Source organism: Centrocercus urophasianus, unplaced genomic scaffold (assembly GCF_019232065.1).
Source record: "Centrocercus urophasianus isolate 14NV4802_14NV808 unplaced genomic scaffold, USGS_Curo_1.0 seq_27, whole genome shotgun sequence".
Lineage (NCBI taxonomy): Eukaryota > Metazoa > Chordata > Aves > Galliformes > Phasianidae > Centrocercus > Centrocercus urophasianus.
In genome coordinates, this window is record NW_024884833.1 from 3,933,475 (window position 1) to 3,953,077 (window position 19,603).

At 37.8% G+C, this 19,603-nt stretch overlaps 1 protein-coding gene across 9 annotated transcripts in view; it reads right to left on the bottom strand.

The window, feature by feature from the left end:
• Positions 1–19,603, bottom strand: part of NFIB (nuclear factor I B) — a 170,661-nt gene that overhangs the window by 35,749 nt on the left and 115,309 nt on the right. For 6 of the 9 annotated variants that reach the window (XM_042826991.1, XM_042826988.1, XM_042826986.1 and 3 more), the window contains exons 6-7: positions 18,642–18,760; positions 2,402–2,548 (exon numbers count right to left, since the gene is read on the bottom strand). In XM_042826991.1, coding sequence (XP_042682925.1) covers positions 2,402–2,548; positions 18,642–18,760 — 266 coding nt within the window. The remainder of the gene's footprint in view (positions 1–2,401; positions 2,549–18,641; positions 18,761–19,603) is intronic. The other 3 variants (XM_042826992.1, XM_042826989.1, XM_042826987.1) reach the window with 1 other exon arrangement.

Here is a 19,603-nt window from a genome sequence, read left to right on the forward strand (position 1 = left end):
TCAGTTATAAACCTGCACATTGTATTCTTGTTTCATGGTATTCTTACAGAAGTCTTTCGTGTCCTTCCTTCATACCATCCCAGGCAATGGAAAGCACTTCTCTTTTGAATTCATAAATAGAATAACTTGTTTTGATTTTGTGGGTTATGCCTTCATTTTTTTTTAAATTATTTTTCTTCAGGCAGTAATTATTCTTTACCATAAAACACTTCAATATAAAATTTTCCAATTTGTAGCCTAAATAAACAGAATAAATATTTTACTAAATAGATAAAACCTACACTTTCATTCACATCATTTCAACAGATGAGAACACAGCCACCATGTCTTAAGAAAACAGTGATTCATCACTGTATCGCACTCTACCTGCTTCATGTGGGGATGGGTAATAACTATTCAGTAATAAAGCCATGAATAATTAGCTGACCTTTTTGAAAATGCTAATGAACATTCAACTTCAGGGCCTGGGAAACCAGTCTATCCTATAAAAATATCTCTGGCAAAAAAAAAAAAAAAAGGGTTCTACACTGTACATATTTTGCTTTACATTCCCTTTCTTCCCAGCCCTTACAAACACATACTTCTCTATCTATAGACTATATGTCACGTCTAAACAACCAGCAGTGTTTTCATAGTGAAAGGAATGTACAGTATGTCCTGCCATGCCTGCCTCATCCAGCTGGAAGTGGAGAGCGTTCCTCTCCCGGGCTGCACAGACACCCGCCTTGCCCCTTGCTACACAGCTGGGGGGCACCTACATGTGGCTTGTTTAAAGGAGGTGCTGACTTCAGTGAAAGTAAAGAAAAGGCAGTGCTGAGCTCATTTTCCTTAATGGGATGGTGCAAAATCTGATCTGTGTAAGCACGGTATTTTGCAAACTGTTCACGAGGATCATCACATCACATTTCTGTACTATATCAGCACAAGCACACCAACAGTGCTCTACTGGGCTATCTGCAATGTCTTTGTTTTTTTCCAGCTTAATTTTTAAGTGGATTTCTATTTTTGAGCTGAGACCAAATGGAATTTTGCCCTTGCTAGAAATGTTCCAAAATTGCTGTACTTTGTAATCAAAACCTTGCAAATCCCCAAAACATTGCTCACTGACAAAAAAGAATATGCTGTACAGATAGCAATCAGATCTCCCAGTGAGTAAATAGCTGAACTATGGAATTAGGTTACAATTATATCTTGCTATTCAAAGACATACACCTAAAAATTATACACTAAAAGCAAATCACAGAATCACAGAATCACAGAATTGTAGGGGTTGGAAGGGACCTCCAGAGATCATCGAGTCCAAATGTGTCAACACATAAGTGTGGGGTCAAAAATAATTACAGAAACTTCTGAGAATGATTTCTTTTAATCACTGCTCCACCAATTCAGTTAACTTATAAAACATTATTTACTGCTCTGTCATGGGAACTCTGCAAAACAAACTCAAGTGAGTAGGAAAACATCCATTCCATCTCCATTGTGACTGAGTATGGTGGAAATCCACAAAGACCAGAATGAGTTCAGGCTTCCTGTCACAATACAGTAAGAAGATGTTAAGGGGAATGTAGTTCTTGCATGTAAGATGAAGGATAAAACCTCCACATCATAGGGAAATCACAAAAGAGAAACTTCTCAAAGTAGAACTGCATGTTAAAAAAAAGGGTGTGCTCAGATTTGCTTCACTCTTCAAAACATCCAGCTTTGCTCAAGAAATTAAACCCTTTCTATGCAGTGTATAAGGAGAGGTGATGAGTCACTGAGGGAAGACTTCTGTGTACTGTGTTCTCATCTGGAGAATCAGAGTAACTCTCAGCTCTCAACTTAAATAGACCCTGGTGATGGAATTTCCCTGTCTTTCCTATTAGGACCAAAATATAACATACAATCCCCTTACAGTTCCTTCACACTTCAAATGAAGTTCTAGTGCGGATTTACTATGGAACTCAAAAAAAAAAAGCAACAAGCTGATAATCATTTATCACAGAGAATTCAAAAGAAGCATGGCAGTTATTTCATGTAATGAATATAATGGTGAATTCTCTTTTGTATGCAATCCTACCTATTCTGCTATCTAAATGCAATACACTCACAGAAACAATAATAATAATAATTACAATAATAACAATAATAATAATAATGATAAAAGTAGAAGGAGGAAAAACAGAGAATTTTTCCTCTGTCACTTTCTTTATTCAATTTAGAGCTAATCATAAATTCTTTCCATACTACCTGAACTACCGCAAGTCTCTGCAAGGTTACCACAACCTCTGCAACATACTCAGTTCTGTTCCTGTCCCCACAGTAATATAAATGGCATTAGGTGTCTACATAATTCTGTAAAATGCATCATTATTACAAAGTAGGAAAGATCAGAAGACAAATAGGGAGGAATTTCTTCCACCTCTGTAGTCCTCACCACTCTGTGCAACTCCTGGGATTCCTGGGTGGTGATGCTGGGGAAAAGTGCTCAGTCTTGGTGAAGAATCCTGGGGAGAAGTAGGACTAAACAAAGGCTTTTCAGGTTTCTTCATTGTAGGAGAAGACATATCTGCAATAAGAAGATAAAGTAAAATTAATCAGAGCAATGACATTAGCTTAAAAGTCCATCACAGGGCACATGATTTTGTAAACTGTAAATGTTTATTTTTGCAGTTCTTGCACAAATATTGTTTGGTGACCCAACTCCCCTATGAGCAATTAACTAATTTTAAACTATCACTTTCCAACTTGAGAATGAATAATAATCCACTGGCTAGTCTTTGTCCTCCAAAACAGAAACTACATTCCTTTCATACCAGAGAAGCCAAACAGCAAAGAAATGCATGTCTTCAGAACCTCCCTAGATACTTCTCAGCTCCCCACAACATCACCAAATCATCTCCTCCTTCAACAGCCACATAATAGTTATTGCATTTTTTAATGGAACACCTACACTCAGGTGTGTAGGGTAACTGCCATGTACATGCGATTTTATGGTATTTATTATTTGTTATTTCAAAACCCTTCCCTTACCCTTTTCAAAACCATACTGAAACAATGTAACCTTCCTAAGAATAAAGGATGCTTTAACTCTTCTCTTTCATATTTTCCATGTGTCAAATAGGGCCTTCCCACCTCTTCCTCTCAGTTTCCGTATCAACAGGACTTGCTACATGAAGGTTGTTGGCTGCAGTAGCAGGGAAAAGCAAATGATTTCTACCATACAGGGTTGCTGATGTTGCCCCAAGCAAAAACACCGAATTCTTTCCAAAAGTTTAAATTAATTAATTGCGCTTCGAATCAAATTAAATTATTTCGAAGTTAATTTTAATATTTTTATAGGACACATATCAGCATTGTAAGTGTGTTCCATTCCAAATCAACGGGAATAACTCATGTTTAAAGTGAAGCTCATTTCTTAAGTACTTTACTGGATTGGGGCCACGATGCAGCTGACTTTCCTACATGGACCGTGTTCATCCCTAAAGTGATTTTGGCACTTCTAATATTAGTGCACTGTACTGTGCTATTCTGAGGAACACAAAATCTTCTTGGAAGATCTCTGTAAGTGGGAACGCCCTACTGAGACCGAATCAGACCAAAACTTTCTGAACTGACCGGAGTTTAAGTGAGAGGTTTGGCCCTGACAGCCTTTCTCTTAGACTGAAACTGTGCTGCCCATCTGCCCTGCAAGCATGGCTGAACTCGACAGAGGCACTGCTGCCAGGCAGGGCAGATCCTACAAGTGCTCCTCCACCAGCCCCGCAACACCTCTTCTGCCCTTTGCCCATAGCTGGCGCATCTGTTGATGTCCCAGACAACTTACCAATTGACCCCTTCAGAAAGGCTGCTGAGAAAGGATTTTGTTCAGGGAAGTGTTCAACAAGAGTGAGGAATTGCTTTACAACAAAGCAATTCAGCTCTCTTTCCATTTTAGCAGATACGACAAAGGCTGCCGTATGTTTTTTATTATACTGATCTGTTGCAACTTTCTGTTGTTATCATAAATGCTGAGTGCTAACAGAGGCACCTCCAGCTGTCTGATAAAAATTTTGTGAATAAATTATTGTTGAGAAAGAAAATGGAAGAATATTTTTGTTTCTTTGAATCCATCAGCAGCCAGCAAAGATCATAACTTCTAAATGGTTGCAGTTTGGATGAATATTTATTCCACTAAGCTAGAAAATCCTTTCTAAAGCTGAAAGACAATTTTCTTAAACTAATTTTTGCATAAGCAGCCAACACAACAAAAAAGCACATTAATTCTGGAATTAATTTGAAACATTTCACTATGTTTTTATTTTTTGCTTGAATGACAGCCCTAGCTTCTTAATATAAGCTCCTAGCTCCACACCTTCGCAACAGAAGTGAGGTTTCATAAGAGTCATGATACAGAATCAACCAAATATTTTGTACTCTGGTTCATGGTATGAACACTCTGCCACTGCAGAAACACTGCAAAGTCTGAGAAAAAGAGAAGTGTTTCTAACACCTTTTGGGCTTTCTGTTCAACAGTTGTTACAGAAGGTATTGGTAATCACGTATCTTTCTGGTTAAACCACATATAGTCCATTGCAAATAAAAGAATGTACAAAAAAGTTGGATTTTTCTTCAAATTAAAAGTACTGCAGTTGAATTTCCCAAAGGAAGAAAAAAAATATGTGTTGGAAGTGGAAAATCTCTTCCTTATGTGAAGCCCATATTCAGCAAAAGAATTCATGAAAGAAGGAGCTGCCTAGCTTCTGAAGTTCTGCACATGTCAGCATCTCTGATTGCTGGAATGCAGCAGAGATTTAATTTGGTGTGTGGCTGTTACTTCATTAAACAAGCAAAAGTTGTTGTGTTTTTCGAAACCAAAATATTTTAGTTTCTCAGAAGAAGAATGCTACATGAAGTGCAACGTAATTAGAATATCCATTAACCCCCCAGAGGCATCACTAATGTGAAAAGAATATTCTGAAAAGGAAATTGGTGACTAAGATAAAGCTAGCAGTTCCTTTAAAAACATGTCATTTTCTTCTGCTCCTATTTGTGGGGAAGAGAACTGTAGTCAGCACATAGAAGACAGAGTAAACTGCAAAGCAAATGCAATGAAATTCTCGTGCAGAAGACTATTTCCTCACTAAGGTGAATGCCACTGGTAGTCATTAGCAGAAAAGTCAGCACTGCCAAAAAAATACTCATGAGCAGCCAAAACAAGGACTTCAAATGCACTGTGTGGCACACCACCACAAAGCACCTTCAGAAGTCTCGTACACAGCAGAAGCAACTGCAGAGAATAATGGCTAGAGCACATGTGGCAGCCTTGCCATTAAAATCATGCACTTGGCATTGGAATGGCAATGTGATTCGGATAGCCGCTTCCCTGGCATCCTGCATACACTGACATCTTAATGCAGCTTTCATGGGCCTCTCACTGCCAAGGAATTGATGAAGCTGACAAGGGAGTTGGAACAATAACAGTCTATGTAAGGAAAAAAGCTTCAGCCACGTCCTCCTTGAGCAGGTGAGGAGGCTCATAGCTGTTATAAGGAAGGACACTGCTTACAGTTCTCTGAAGAGTAACCAGTTACAAAAATGAAGAGAGGTTGAAAAAGGGCAAAACAGTTGTTCACTGTCTTTAGTTTTGCAGTGTCTTAAATAAAGAGAGTGAGTAAAGCAACAAAGAGACTCAACGTGATTCTTCCAGTAACTTCTACACAGTGGAAAACACATTTTTCTCATTTTGAAACATATTTGATTTTCTTTCACGTCACGAGATGTAGTCTAGTTGCCACACACAGCTTAGTTACATACTGATAACTGCATAATGAGTGACCAGCAGAGGTCACAGGAATAGGTTGCTTGGTCTTAAGTCTGTGTCAGAGTTTTCAGGAATGAAATTCCAACCCTTATTACATGAGGAATGAAAATAAAACCGTTTCCAGTATGATTTATTTTTAGACTTCTGGAAAAATGCTAAGTATATATGAAGAGCAGAAAGATGCCAAAAACACTTGGACAAAATTATCAAAAGGTCAACATTAATCAGAACACACTGTGTCCTGTCCTGCCTCAAACTTTCTTCAAATGTGAAAAATGGATTTTTTTTTACAGTCTCAGTCCTATTCCCAATCTTTCTTGCTTGTACTCCTATACTACTGTGATGATGAAGTAATTATGCACCCAAACAGGGGCATGTTATAATTTTTAACACATCACATCAAAGAAGAAAGGGATTAATCCAATAGAAAAGACTTGGATCTCATCTCCCAGCCAGGTGAATCTGTCTACATAGGAAGGCAGCAGAACTGTGCTATGAAGCACAGCGTGTGCAGCCTGCTCATCAGCAGCTTGCACAAATGGTGTTCCAGATGTATATCTGTTGAAGACAGCCCAAGGCAACAATTTTGATCAATTTTAATGTGATAAAGCGCTGCAGAGAAAGACTGTGTAGAAACGTGTTTACGTCAGCCTTTAATTAAAGTGTTGTTCACTTCCAAAGAACCTTAGGAAACACTAATGAAACATGAATTTTGACAATTTCCTCATCAAAGCAAAGATCTTTTTCCCCAGTCTGAAGCAGCTTGGGATTCAAGCCTCTCCCTGGATGAGTGTCACACTGACACACCGGTCTTCAAGCCACCTGTTCTGAGAGCTCGACTGGAAGCAGGCAGAGATCTGGAGCACATCTGAACATCCACCAGCCTGTTTCTCAGTACCTGATCTGCTCTCTTGTACAGTACCACAACAGGACAGGAGACATGCTCAAAATCAGAGTAGGAAGAAGTCAAAAGCAAATATTAAATTTATTTTAATCCAATTTATTCTTTATCTCTACTCATTAATATCTTTTGTACTGCTTAATTTCACCGGTCTTCCCTTACACGAAACAATTCTGCAGACAGCAATCTGTTAAGATTCATTTACAGCTCATTAGTGCTGCATCGCCTCCAGAGAAATCAAGATAAAGCCATGTTCAACTTACTGGTTTTTAGAGCTGTAGGGAAAGTGGGAAAGACATGAAGTCCGTAGCATCAGCAGCAGTCTATTAGAATCATCCCCTCAAGCTACAGCTTTAAATGAACTGATCAATTCCCAGAGGCTGTACCTGATCTTATTTCTGTTGCCAGAAAACATTATGTACAGGGGGGCCTCACTCCACTGCCTTTACCACATGTTGTAGGTACACTTGTGTGAAGCACATGTGGAAACTCAGGAAGATTTTGAATTCACAGCAGATAGCTGTGATATTGTGAGGAATCAAGGCAAATCCCAATGTGCTCAGGAGAACTTGCTTTGTTTTACACCATTGCATGTGAAGAACAAGCACAGCCAACTTCATAAAAGGGATGGGAAGGGAAGGGAAGGGAAGGGAAGGGAAGGGAAGGGAACTGTGGTATGAATAAATAGGAGAGAAAGACCTAATTATTTAGATGTTGGAAGTGCTTGATATGGTGATTGCATTCCTGCTCAGCATTATGCAGAGATTAGGCTTAGTGTCTGGGTCTCCTGTTGTTGAAATATCTTACTTATCATTAGCTTATTAGTGTCTCATTCTACTTCACTGTAAGTTTTATCTTGGAACAGAAAGAAGCTTTCCTAATGATTTATTGTCATGAAAATAAAATGAAAGGAAAATCAGTTTTGATAATCAGTGTTTTCATGAGAGGAAAATCAACCAAAAAAACATCAAGATCAGTTTTGTCTGATGACTCTCTCGGTAACATATAGCAACTCCCAGTGTGAAGACGCATGTGTTTTCTCTTCTAAAAGAAGCAGTGTGCTCTTACATGCAGGCACATGGACATATTGCTTAGCAGCTCCGAGTGTTCTGAATGTGAGGAACAGTCAGGGTGAAGGTATAAAGAGAGATGCTCGCTTCAAATTTAAAAGCTTGACTTCCATTATATTTTTGCTTCTACATCAAGTAAAGGAAAGCAGTTTATGTCTGAAAATTTTATACTACTGAAATAGAACACTTCAGTGTATAAACACTTGATAATCTTCTATCTTCAGATCTGTCTATTTAGTTCCAGTGTTATTTTTACAGGCACACCTCCAAAGTTAAAGAAACCAGTCTATCAGACTGTGATAGTAGCTATCCTGTCAGCAACCATGCCCAAGGCTAATCTAACACTTTGTTGTGCTGTTTTGCCATTTCACAGCAGCAAAACAATTTATTTGTACTATATCTTCTTATCGGCAGTGAAAAACTGGAGGAACTAGACTGGAATTTCTTCCATCGCTATATTCAGTACTGCAATCTGGTGAGAAAAACACTAAATAATATTCCAGTTTACAAAAGCTATAGAAAAGCAAGAAAAAAAAAAAAAATCTAGTGGCAGTTTTCTGTGTTCATTCTATATTTATCCTTTTTGCATTTCTCAAAAAGCATTTTTATACCTAAGTGAAAAAACTGACGAGTGAACTTTCAACTAACTGAAACACCATGAGATGCAGAAACTCTTCAGATAGAATTCAAGCATCATTTTTCTCATCTTTATGTCTATGCAAACTTGCAGAGCACTGCCAGCAGTTTCTCTGTCATTCCTCACATTCTGTGGGATATATTAAACTTAATGATATCCATTACCTAAGCAAGAAAGGGGTTGGACAGAAGGATTGTATCTACCTGCCCTTGCAAATCCTGGCATATCATGGAAAAAAATAAGATCTCCATGTCATCAAGTTCCAAAATGGTTTCTATTGCTGTGTGTGACTAACCTGATAAAAATGAATTTCTTCCCTGCCTTACAGGGTATCTTACTTTTTACAAATATAAAGCAAAACAATTCAGTACAATTCCAATTCACAGAATTTAAAAAACACTTGCAATTGAAAAGTATAACATATGCTAGTGAATGGTTGTTTAAATCAGGGTATTTTGGAAACCTGCATACACGTTCCCTAAAATGATTTTTTTCTTAATTTCATTTTTTATAAAAAGCAGTTTATGAAATAGGAAAAGAGTAAAGTTATGATGGCCAGATTAGAACACTGATCTTAAAGATAAAAACATGAGAAACCTCCATTTCCCAAAGAAATTTCAAAAAATGTTTACCTGTAGGACATACGGACTTAATCCTATAGTTAGTGTGATAGTGTTATTTGACATGAGATTAAATGTCTTTAAATTTACATCTATTCCCACTAAAATTAGGCTGAAATTATGACATGCTTCTCTGTAAGAACATTGGGCAGTAATTCTTAATTCTTACCCTTTATTAGAAGGTAACAGGAAGTCTGACAGATTCATATCACTAGCTATATTCAGTATGAATAATTTCACTGTTTCTTATAGAAAACATTTTTTTTTCCATGCATTATTCTTCTGACATAGAGGTAGTCAGCATTTTTCACCCTACATGCCACATACTAAAAGCGTTGTGCAGTAGTGAGACCCCAAGACACAGGTCCCACTCGTGTGACTGTGAGGAGCTGGGCTGTTGCAGTTGGAGTGAGGTGATAATGTCACCAAATCTGTAGTGACCCACAGGGGCCAATAACAGAATCCAGATTTCACATCCACAGCTCTCTTGCCTCTCTCCTCACCCAGATGTCAGGGTCAGCTTATCCAACCACCTCTACACCAGTGCAGCCCATCAGATGTCATATAGGAAGTAGTCATGAGCAACTCAAAGCTCAGTGGGGTGTCTACCGGCAAAAAACGGAATAGGATTTTGGAAATAAAAAGCACGAAGCCAAAAATGCACTGTTGCTACTGAATAGAACAGAACATACTATAAAAAACAGTGTTCCAAGTACTCTGTATTGCCATAAATAACCTTTAAGTAACTAGAATGCATTTTATGTACTTCACTACTTCTTTATTTAACTTTTTCTCTGTAGAAACAGACTGGACCACTTAATCAGCTATGAATCATTGTTAAGAAGTGTAATTCCAGTACATAGCTGTGGTAAAAGAGCATTAAGGGAGGCTGAGAGAAAAACTAATTAAAAAGTCAAACAAATTATACAGACTTTTACATTTTAGTCATTAATTAAATTATCCTACAGAAAGTCATCCAAAGAAAAAGAGGTAGAGCACTTTATTAATACCATCTTCTTATTACTGAGATCCAAGGAAGTTGGCCTCGAAAATGAAATCAATGCTGTAATCTTAACTGCAAAAGTCAGAAAATTATTCACAATTTCCAATTTAAGGTAAGTTGTTGATTTAGGGGCATTTAGGTTATGGCATCTCCTTTCTATGACTAATGTAGTCTATATTTGTATGTTTAGGGTGGTTTAATAGGTGTGATATATTAATGTAATTATAGATCCACTTGGGGAATGGTTTTGAACTAAGACAAAATTGTCAACTCACATATGACTACAATTGAGTTTGATACAGCCTAAATGAAAGTAGTGAAAAGAAGAAGTGAAGAACTTTTTCAAATTTATCAATGTACACAGAACAGAAAGAATCTATTGATAAAGACAAAAGGGAGTAGCGCCTAAAAAATGTACGTGTTCATTGTATTTCCATCTCGACTTTAGCACAAATGGAAAAATACTGGCAATGCAGGAACCTATCATTCACGTAGTACTGAATAGCAGTTCCTTTGGTAACTGAAAAATAGGTCAGATCATACAGAATAATACTTTACCTGCAATTTTTGATATTCAAAGTATCTGAGAAGTTTCAAAACTAATACTGAAGCTTATTATTCGGCAACAAATCGAATATAGTGTATATATAATAGAATATAAAACAGTATTCTAACATCAAAGTAGGACAATTACAAGTAACATTCTGGGACAAATCTTGCTTTAAAACATGCATTTTCTCACTAATTTCAATAACTGAATAGGTGCCATGGATATATGAAAAATATCCTTATACATTTACATCTTTCACTGATATGTATGGGAGAAAAATGTACTAACCCTGAGTACATTCTACTCACTAATTATTTGTTGAAAACACTGATTAATAGGTCTTATCGCATTATGTTTTTCAAAATAATAGACAGAGATCCTATAATGAGGTTTTTATATGACTTTATTGAGTAAATAACAGCCATTTCCAAAAATGCAAAAAATCAAACTCTTTTGTAAACTTCTTATTGTGTCTCATACTGTATTTGTCTTTCTGTCCTTCTTTCTGAACACTGCAGTATTCTTTAGTTATTCAGAATCTGCTCAATTAATAACCTCATCATCTGCTATTCTGAATATTTGAAGAAAATTCTGAACCAGTCAAAAATTGGTCTAAAGCTGTTATGTGAGGACTGCTCTGAAAATAATGCCTCCTGTTTTATTATGTCAGCCCACAAAATCAGGGATGGATGTTGGCAGTACGACAGTAGAGATCAAACTTTCTCATCAATATTTCATTACATTTTGTTGCCATGTGGCAGATGGCAGCAGAGAGACAGTCTGACACAATGGCATCTGACATGGACGTGTGTAAGAAAGAAAGGTGTGTCACTGGATTCTTTCATGAGTAAAAAGTGGCACCTGTTGATATTTGTTGATGCCTGCTGACTGTTGATGGAGACCAAACAGTGGATGTGAGCACAGTGAGGTGATGGGTGTTGTGTTTCAGTCGTGGTGACAGCAACAGGGGGTGTCACCTCCGCTAGCGCAAGTTTTTACATGTGCAGAAAAATGCATAGTAATGTTGGTGACTATGCTCTAAAATAATGTTCTGTAGGTGAGAATTTGTTCAATCATATAGCGCTATTGTGCTCACTGTACCTATTGTAGTTTCTATGGAAATAAATAGCAGGTATTATTTTTGGAGCAACCTACAGCGAATTCTTTGGTATGGCTTTTCTCTCCTACCCAGTTATCATCTGTTATGTTGGCATCAGCGCTGTGAAAGTACACAATAGCATGCGCAAGGGAGATTTGTCTGCAAGGCTACAAAATGCATTCTTCTTTCTTTTTTTTCCTCATAGCAGAACGAGATGTTTTTAGCGATCAATGAACAGACATTATGTCTTATTTTTAAAAAAATCGGTGGTTCTTCTACGATAGGCTTTTTTTAAATTAAGTCTACAGTGATAGATTTCTTTCTGTATTGTCAACTTTAAGTGAACTACTGGTACTTAAATTTATAAGGATGAAAATGCCCTTTTACATCTAGGGCTTAAAAAAAAATAGGTGTAGAAAAATAGCTGAAGGAGTTTTTAAAAGCTATGTTGATTTAAAGGCAAAGAAAGAAAATAATCAATTAACAGGACAGCAAAAACATCATCATAGAATCATAAAATCATAAAATGGCTTAGGTTGAAGAGAGCGTTAAAGATCATCTAGTTCCAACCATCCTGTCACGGACAGAGATGCCACCTGCCAGATCAGGCTGTCCAGGATTTCATCCAGCCTTGCCTTGAATGTCTCCAGGGATGGGGCATCAACAACCTCTCTGGGCAGCGTGTGCCAGTGCCTTACCATTCTCTGAGTAAAAAATTTCTTCCTAACATCTACCCTAATTCTTCCCTCTTTTAGTTTAAAGCCATCCCCCCTTGTCCTATCACTGCCAGTGTGAAATGTTGGTCACCGTCGTACTTGTAATCTCCATTTTAGAATGCCACAGTGAGGTCTCCCCAGAGCCTTGACTTTTCCAAGATGAACAAGCACAACTCCCTCAACGTTTCTTCATAGGAGAGGTGGTCCAACCCTCTGATCATCTATGTGGCACTCTGAACCCATTCCAATGGATCCATGTCTTTCCTGTGCTGGAGGCCCCAGGCCTGGACACACTACTCCATCTGGGGCCTCACAAGAGCACAGTAGAAGGGAACAGTCATCTCCCTTACCCTGCTGGCCACTCAACTTCTGAAGCAGCCCAGGATATATTCACCTTCCAGGCTGTAAGAGCACACTGCTGACTCATGCCCATCTTTTCATCCATCAGGACCACCAGGTCCTTTTCCACAGGCCCACTCTCAATGAGTTCTTCTGTACTTGTATCTGGGATCGCCTCAACCAACATGCATCATGTTGCACTTGGCTTTGTTAAATCTCATTAGGCTCTTGCATGTCCACTTTTTGAAAATGCCCAGGTCCCTCTGGATGGTGTTCCTTCCTTCTAAACTTATCTTAAACTGAACAGAGAAGTTCATGCATGTGAAATATTTTGATCATCCACTACTGTGTGAAAGTGCTTTTAAGTCTATACACAATATAAAAACAAAGCAACAAATATTATATTTGTATCCTCAGCAAGTATAAGCTGAAGCAGCTTAGAAAAATCAGTTCTGTACAAGCACATCATATGGATGTATTTGATCCTGGAATGCTATTAGAAATCTAGAATTCTCTGTATATGTACTTTGAAAAGTTACTCTTGATTAAAAGTACCCCTTGCTTACTGTCACTGAAATTATAAAAACTAATAAAGTGGCAGCATTTTATTACTGTGCACACAGTTAAAAACAGAAAAATCAGCTTGAGCCCTAAGACGCATATAAATATGTGTGTGTATATACATATGTATATGTCCATACAATATTTAAAGAGTATTTTGAAATATTGAAAAATACAAAAGTAGATGTAAAGAAAGTTACTAACAAGACATAAACCGCTTTAAAATATGCTTCGATACACAAAAATGTGGAAAATTCACTGAAAATCATAGAAAGACATTTAACAGATACTCATCAAGGTACACCTTTGAAAGATGAAGATGGAGTTAAATGGAGATGAAGTTTCTAAAGCATTAAACTTCAGAAGGAGCACCAGAAGCTGGAATAAAACCTGAGCTCATTCCACCACAGGCCACCAAAAAGCCAAGGTGATCTGTTACCTTTCTCAACTCCTGCACCACGTTAACTACTTCCTCTTTTAGTTCCCTCACTTCAGAAATGAGAATGTCCATCTTTGATGGTCCTTGAGAAGAAGGCCCAAGAATGAAAGAGCCATTGGGAAGAACACCAATGGGGATGGAGTGTCCAGTGGATGGGGAGAAAGCAAAAGGGGACAAATGTCCAGAAGAGGAATATCCAGCAAAGGGGGTTGGGACCTGAGAAGTGGAGGGTCCAACAGCTGCTGACCAATGAACAGATGAAGGTGATCCCGCTGTTTCAGTTTTAATGGTATGCTGGCATCTTGACTCTTGAATGTTGGTAGAGGTGGGTGAGGTGTGAGGGAGGAAACATGATGGAGAAACTGCAAAATTAAAATTCACTTTGTTGTATATTGACATTTCTAGACACCTGGGTACTAAGGAAATTCACATGAATCAGGTTTTATGGCAACAGTGTGCACTGATAACAATGCCTGTTTTATTGACTTACAACATGCACAGTGTTCTAACTCCACAACAGTAAAATAGATCTCAAGGATTACTGCTGAAATTGCCTGTAACTACGTTAATGAAGTTTGTCAAGCTAGCTCGTAGAAGGAAAGACATAAATGCATAAACTCTGCTCAGTTTTTCTGATATTCCTGTTTTCCTATGATTTATGGAGAAAGTATCTTTACTTATCAGTTAATAAATCAAGATGTTCAGAAGTTCTTAGCCTATTACTTCTGATGTATTTTTTTTACAGCATGAGTAGCTACTTCTGTTACACTTTAAGTAACTCCCACTTCAAATAGAGAAGAGGATTACTATTATTATTATTAAACTCTTTTCCTACACAGTTTTATCTTGCTAAGAATTGCAAAAGCACTATGAAAATTCGATCATGCGGCAATTTCAATCTACTTCACAAGATATTAGTACCTTATTGCAGGAAATGAGATAGACACACACAGAATTCAGTAACATCAACTTGGGAAAAGGAAGGTTATAGAGATTTACAACACACTTCTGTCTGGACGAATTTCCAATCAGTAGAAATGAAGCTAAGGCATGAGGCAGACATTATTAACATCAGTAGGACTCTCATTTGGAAAAAATGAGTTACAAGAAGGAACAAATACCTTATGCAAGATCTGACAACAGACTCAGAAATTGAAATCCCAATTGCCTTGTTTGATTTTGTTTCTAAATAATTTAACATCCTCAGGGATGATTCCTCGCTTTCTTGAGCTTTAGGATTTTTGGAGGATTAGTAACTTGGAAAGTAAATAGCAAAGGAAAGGTCTGGAGAAAATTGTGCAGTTACAATTCTTTCTGTTTGCTCTGCAACAAGACCTCACATATGTTTCAAAAATCAAGAAAGCTAGAAGCATTTTTTAACTATTTAAGTGTAGAAAAATAATGGCACAAACTACAGTATCTTCCTGCAAGCCTTTGAAGAGAAACTCAAAGACAGTAGAATGGTGCCACGAGCTTCTTTTTTTCTTCAGTAAGTATTTATAATATCATTTTATATACAAGTAAAATTTTATTTATAATACTGATTTTGGTTAATGGAGGGTTTTTTAGGTTTTATATGAGAATAATGCATTTGACCAAACTTACACCACCTAGAATTTCAACTTTTCAGATATGCTTACTTATTTCTACTTAGAATTGAGTCTTGAAACAGTTGACTTTCCCAAAACTTACCAAGAAACACAACATTTCTTAAACTTATCATGACATCCTGGAAGTAGTATGCCAGGAAAAAAAACGATAACAGTAAAAGGGCAAACTCTGGAGCTTTACAACTGTCTGTGGTATGAGGAAAACTTTAATGTAATTTGGTTAGATTTTTCTTAATTTCACTAATGCCATATACCGGCCCAATCGTGAATACTGAAGTCATGTTTCTACCCCTTGTGATGTATGGCTATGCACTAGAGAATCTGTACAAACTATGAAGATCACAACAGAAGCACTCATACAGTCATCTCTCCAGATGTTCACTCTTCTATCGAACTGCATGATATATATATATATATATTTTTTTTTTTTCACGGAAATATCAAGCATCTGAGAAATTTGCAATAGAAGAAATATGCAAGGAGCTGCCACATATCCATTCCCCACTATACTGGTTTCCAAGGGCAAGCACAGCAGATACTACCTAATAATGTTTACCAAGCAGTAGGATAACCTCAGAAACTGGCTGAAGCCAAACACGATAAAGGGCAAAAAACTTATATTTCCTGCAGTAAAATACTCGTCAGACTATACAGTGGGATACTGGTGCCTTCACAAGAATGGGAGACACTCACATTCTCTCAAAGGCAACCTCACTGACAGGTATCTGATAAAGTTCAATTCTGACCAGTAGTGCTGGAGACTAGGGTACTCAGGCAAGAATGTAAACCCAAGCTAGTAGTTTCTCAGTTTTGGAAACACAGACAGAGAGTCAAAGATTGCTTCAGTCCAAAACTCTGGCTACTCAATAGCACAGAAATTAAGTAAAGTAAAATTAATTGGAAATCCACTCAAGCAATCAGAACAATAGTACTGTTTATTGCTGAAAAATGTGGAATGAAGCAGGCAGGTAAAACTGAACAAATTCACGGACTACAGTTCTTAGCAAGCAAAATGACCTAAGAGCTAAAACAGAACTGAGACAGCTGGGAACCATGGAGATCAGCTATGAAAGGTTCCTTCAGCAAGCTTTCATGTAGCACTGCATTTCTTGGAAGCTCCTACAGCTGACACAGAAGCATAAAGGGATTGAGACCACTTCAGAGAAAAACCTTATGCTGTTTTACCATTACCACAAAAACTATTTTAAAGCAAATAAATAAATAAATAAATAAATAAATAAATAAATAAATAGTTGAGGTGAGATCTTGACTCTTGACTCTTACAGAGAATAATAACGAAGATATAACCACAAATCAGGTAACAATTGAAGAGAATGCTCTGCAGAAGGGACAAAACTACTGTTCTTCAGTTTGTGCAGAACCAACAGCAAGATTTTTTGTTAAATCGACAGCAAATACTACGAACAGATAGAAATAAGAAGGAACCCTCAAGAGGAATAATGAAATATAAAAGAAACAAAGGAGAAAAAAGACAAGCAAGCAACTGTGTGAGAGAAACACGGGTTAGAGAGTAGAGAGGGGAGCGCAGGTCAGAGAGTAGGATGAAACATTAAAAGGAGACCAGCTATAACCAAAATGTGAAAAAAAAAAACAACCTGTGACTAATCAAATACTGATGCTACCTTGCATGCACAGATGAAAGAGAAAACTTAGAAATAACAACAAAAAAGCCTAAAGCAATATAAAATTGTGGAACACAGAGGTTTTGCACTTGAGTCAGGGTAAGACTAGATGCGTATACAGACTGGGAAAGAATTCCTTGAGAGTACCTATTCTGAGAAGGGCTTATGGGTCCTTGCTGATGAAAAACTTAGCATGAGCCAGCGCTGTGTATTTGCAACCTGAAATGCCAATGGTATCATGGGTTCCTTCAAAAGAGAGGTGGCCAGCAGGGTGAGTTAGGTGAATTGTCCCCTTCTGGTCCACCCTCATGAGGCCTCATCTGTGTCCAGGTCTGGGGCCCCCAACACAGGAAAAATGTGGAGCTTTTGGAGTAGGTCCAGAGGAGGGCCATGAAGATGATCAAAGGTCTTGAGCATTCTCCTGTGTAGACAGGCTGAGGGAGCTGGGCTTGGTTCAGTTTGGAGAAGAGAAGGCTACAGTGAGACGTCATTATGGCCTTCCAGTATTTAAATGGAAATTATAATCAGGAGAAAAATCAACATTTTACATGGATCGTTAGTGAAAGCACAAGGGATAATGGTTTTAAACTAAAGAAGAGACAATTAAGAGAAGCTGTGATGGAGGAAGCAGAAGGAATTTTTTCAGTGGGAGAGTGTGAGGTGGTGGAACAGGCTGTCCAGTGAAGCTGTGGATTCCCCATCCCTGGAGGTGTTCAAGGCCAGGCTGGACAGGGCAACCTGACCTACTACTTGGTAGCCCTGCCTGCAGCAGGGGAGTTAGAACTCAGTGATCTTTGAGGTCCCTTCCAACCCAAGCCCTTCTATGATTCTATGATAATTTGATCTGTGCTGAAGAAACAAGATCAATGATGAACATGGAGAAAATTAAGGCAAACATCAGAAGATCAGCAAAGGAAGCAGCTGCACATTTTCTATTTCATTTTTACACACTGTACTGTACATATTCACAGTCTCCAGAGAGCTGCAGTATGTCAATCATAGTACCCATTAACCAATACGTTTAAGTTTATTCAAGTTTTTGCATCACAAAAGTGATGGGAAATACTACACTGCCACTGAGGTTTATGAAACACTAAGGTAACATAAAGAAAGTTGTAACAAATAACTTCAGTGTTTTGACAGTCATCATTTTTCCGTCTGAACAAACATGTTTTTCACCCCTGATAATCTAAGATATAGCAACATTTATCAATATCCTGCTTGAGGGCTCTTAGTGGCTTTTTGGACCTATTCTTAGTCACAAAGTATAAACTAAATATACGTATGGGAGAATGCATTATGGTAAAGCAAAAGCTGTGTAAACTAGCCCTGTCTCAACCACTGCATGGAGATATTTTCTTCTTTACTGAAATCTTGCCGGGGTGACTGCAGCTTCATTAGACAATAACAAATACTTCATTTGCAGCAGCTCACTTCAAATAATATATAATGCATTCACAACACTGAAACACCATCATCTGATTGTTCATACCATGTCCTGTTGACTGTTTTTTTTAACTAGAAGACCAGCAAATCACATCCCACATTAAAAAAAAAAAAAAAAAAAATCTTCTAAAAACCATGAATTTATTGCAAGAACACAAAGGCAGATGCAGGTATTTATTGTATACTGGAATATACTTTGGGATAAAATTGTCCTGTATTACTCACCTTGATCTCTTTCATGCCATGTCCGACTTCCCGCAGCTGGTGAATTTGGAGAAGGATAAAAGTCTCCTGTCGGGCTTGGCTCCATATTCTCATCTATGGAGATGGTTTTCGGTCTTTTGCTGTTGAAGTAAAGTCAGGTTTGGCAGTGAGAATGATACACAGATAGGAACGATATACAAACTTTGTATTTCAACAGAAATATTCAATAGGAAGTAATCCAGGCATATAAAGCACAAAAGCCTGGATTTTAGAACTTTCGCAAACAAACACAGAATGTGTTATGTAATAAACTAATTTGGGCAGGTGATTGCATTTTTCACGTCACTTAATATTTCAGAGATGGCATGATTGGGTAACATAGAAAAGCTGTAATTCTTCTCCATCTACCAGAGACAGCTGAGCAACTGAGAAAACAGTTCCTGTAACCTACCAATGAAAAGTTTTCTCGTGAGAATGTTAAATAATACCCAGAAATCACAAAAGCAAAATAAAGTACTGGAAAAGGGTTACTAGTAAAGTTGTCCTATTTTCAGCTGATTTTCTGCGTAGTGGCATGTGTGTTGCTATGTTTTGGCTACAAGAGAAAAACAGTGCTCTTAAGACAACATTTAGTTATTGCTGAGGAGTGCTGCATGGATGTCACAGAATGACCTACAGTAAGGGAGCTGTGATGGATAAAGGGAAGAGGGGGACAGAGCCACAGCTGTCCTAAGCTGGCCAAACAGGTAATCTATACAATGTGCATCATGCAAGAAAAATAAATAAACACTGAGGACAGTTGGCTAGGGAGGCAGCCGCTGCTCAGGAACTGTATATACTGTATTACTTTTATTACTATTATTTCTCTTTTCTGTCTTAGTAAATTCTTCTTATCTGAAGGCTTAAATTCTACCCTCCAGTTCTCTCCCTCGTCCCCCTGGGAATGGAGAGCTATGCGGTGCTCAGCTGCCCACTGGGATCAA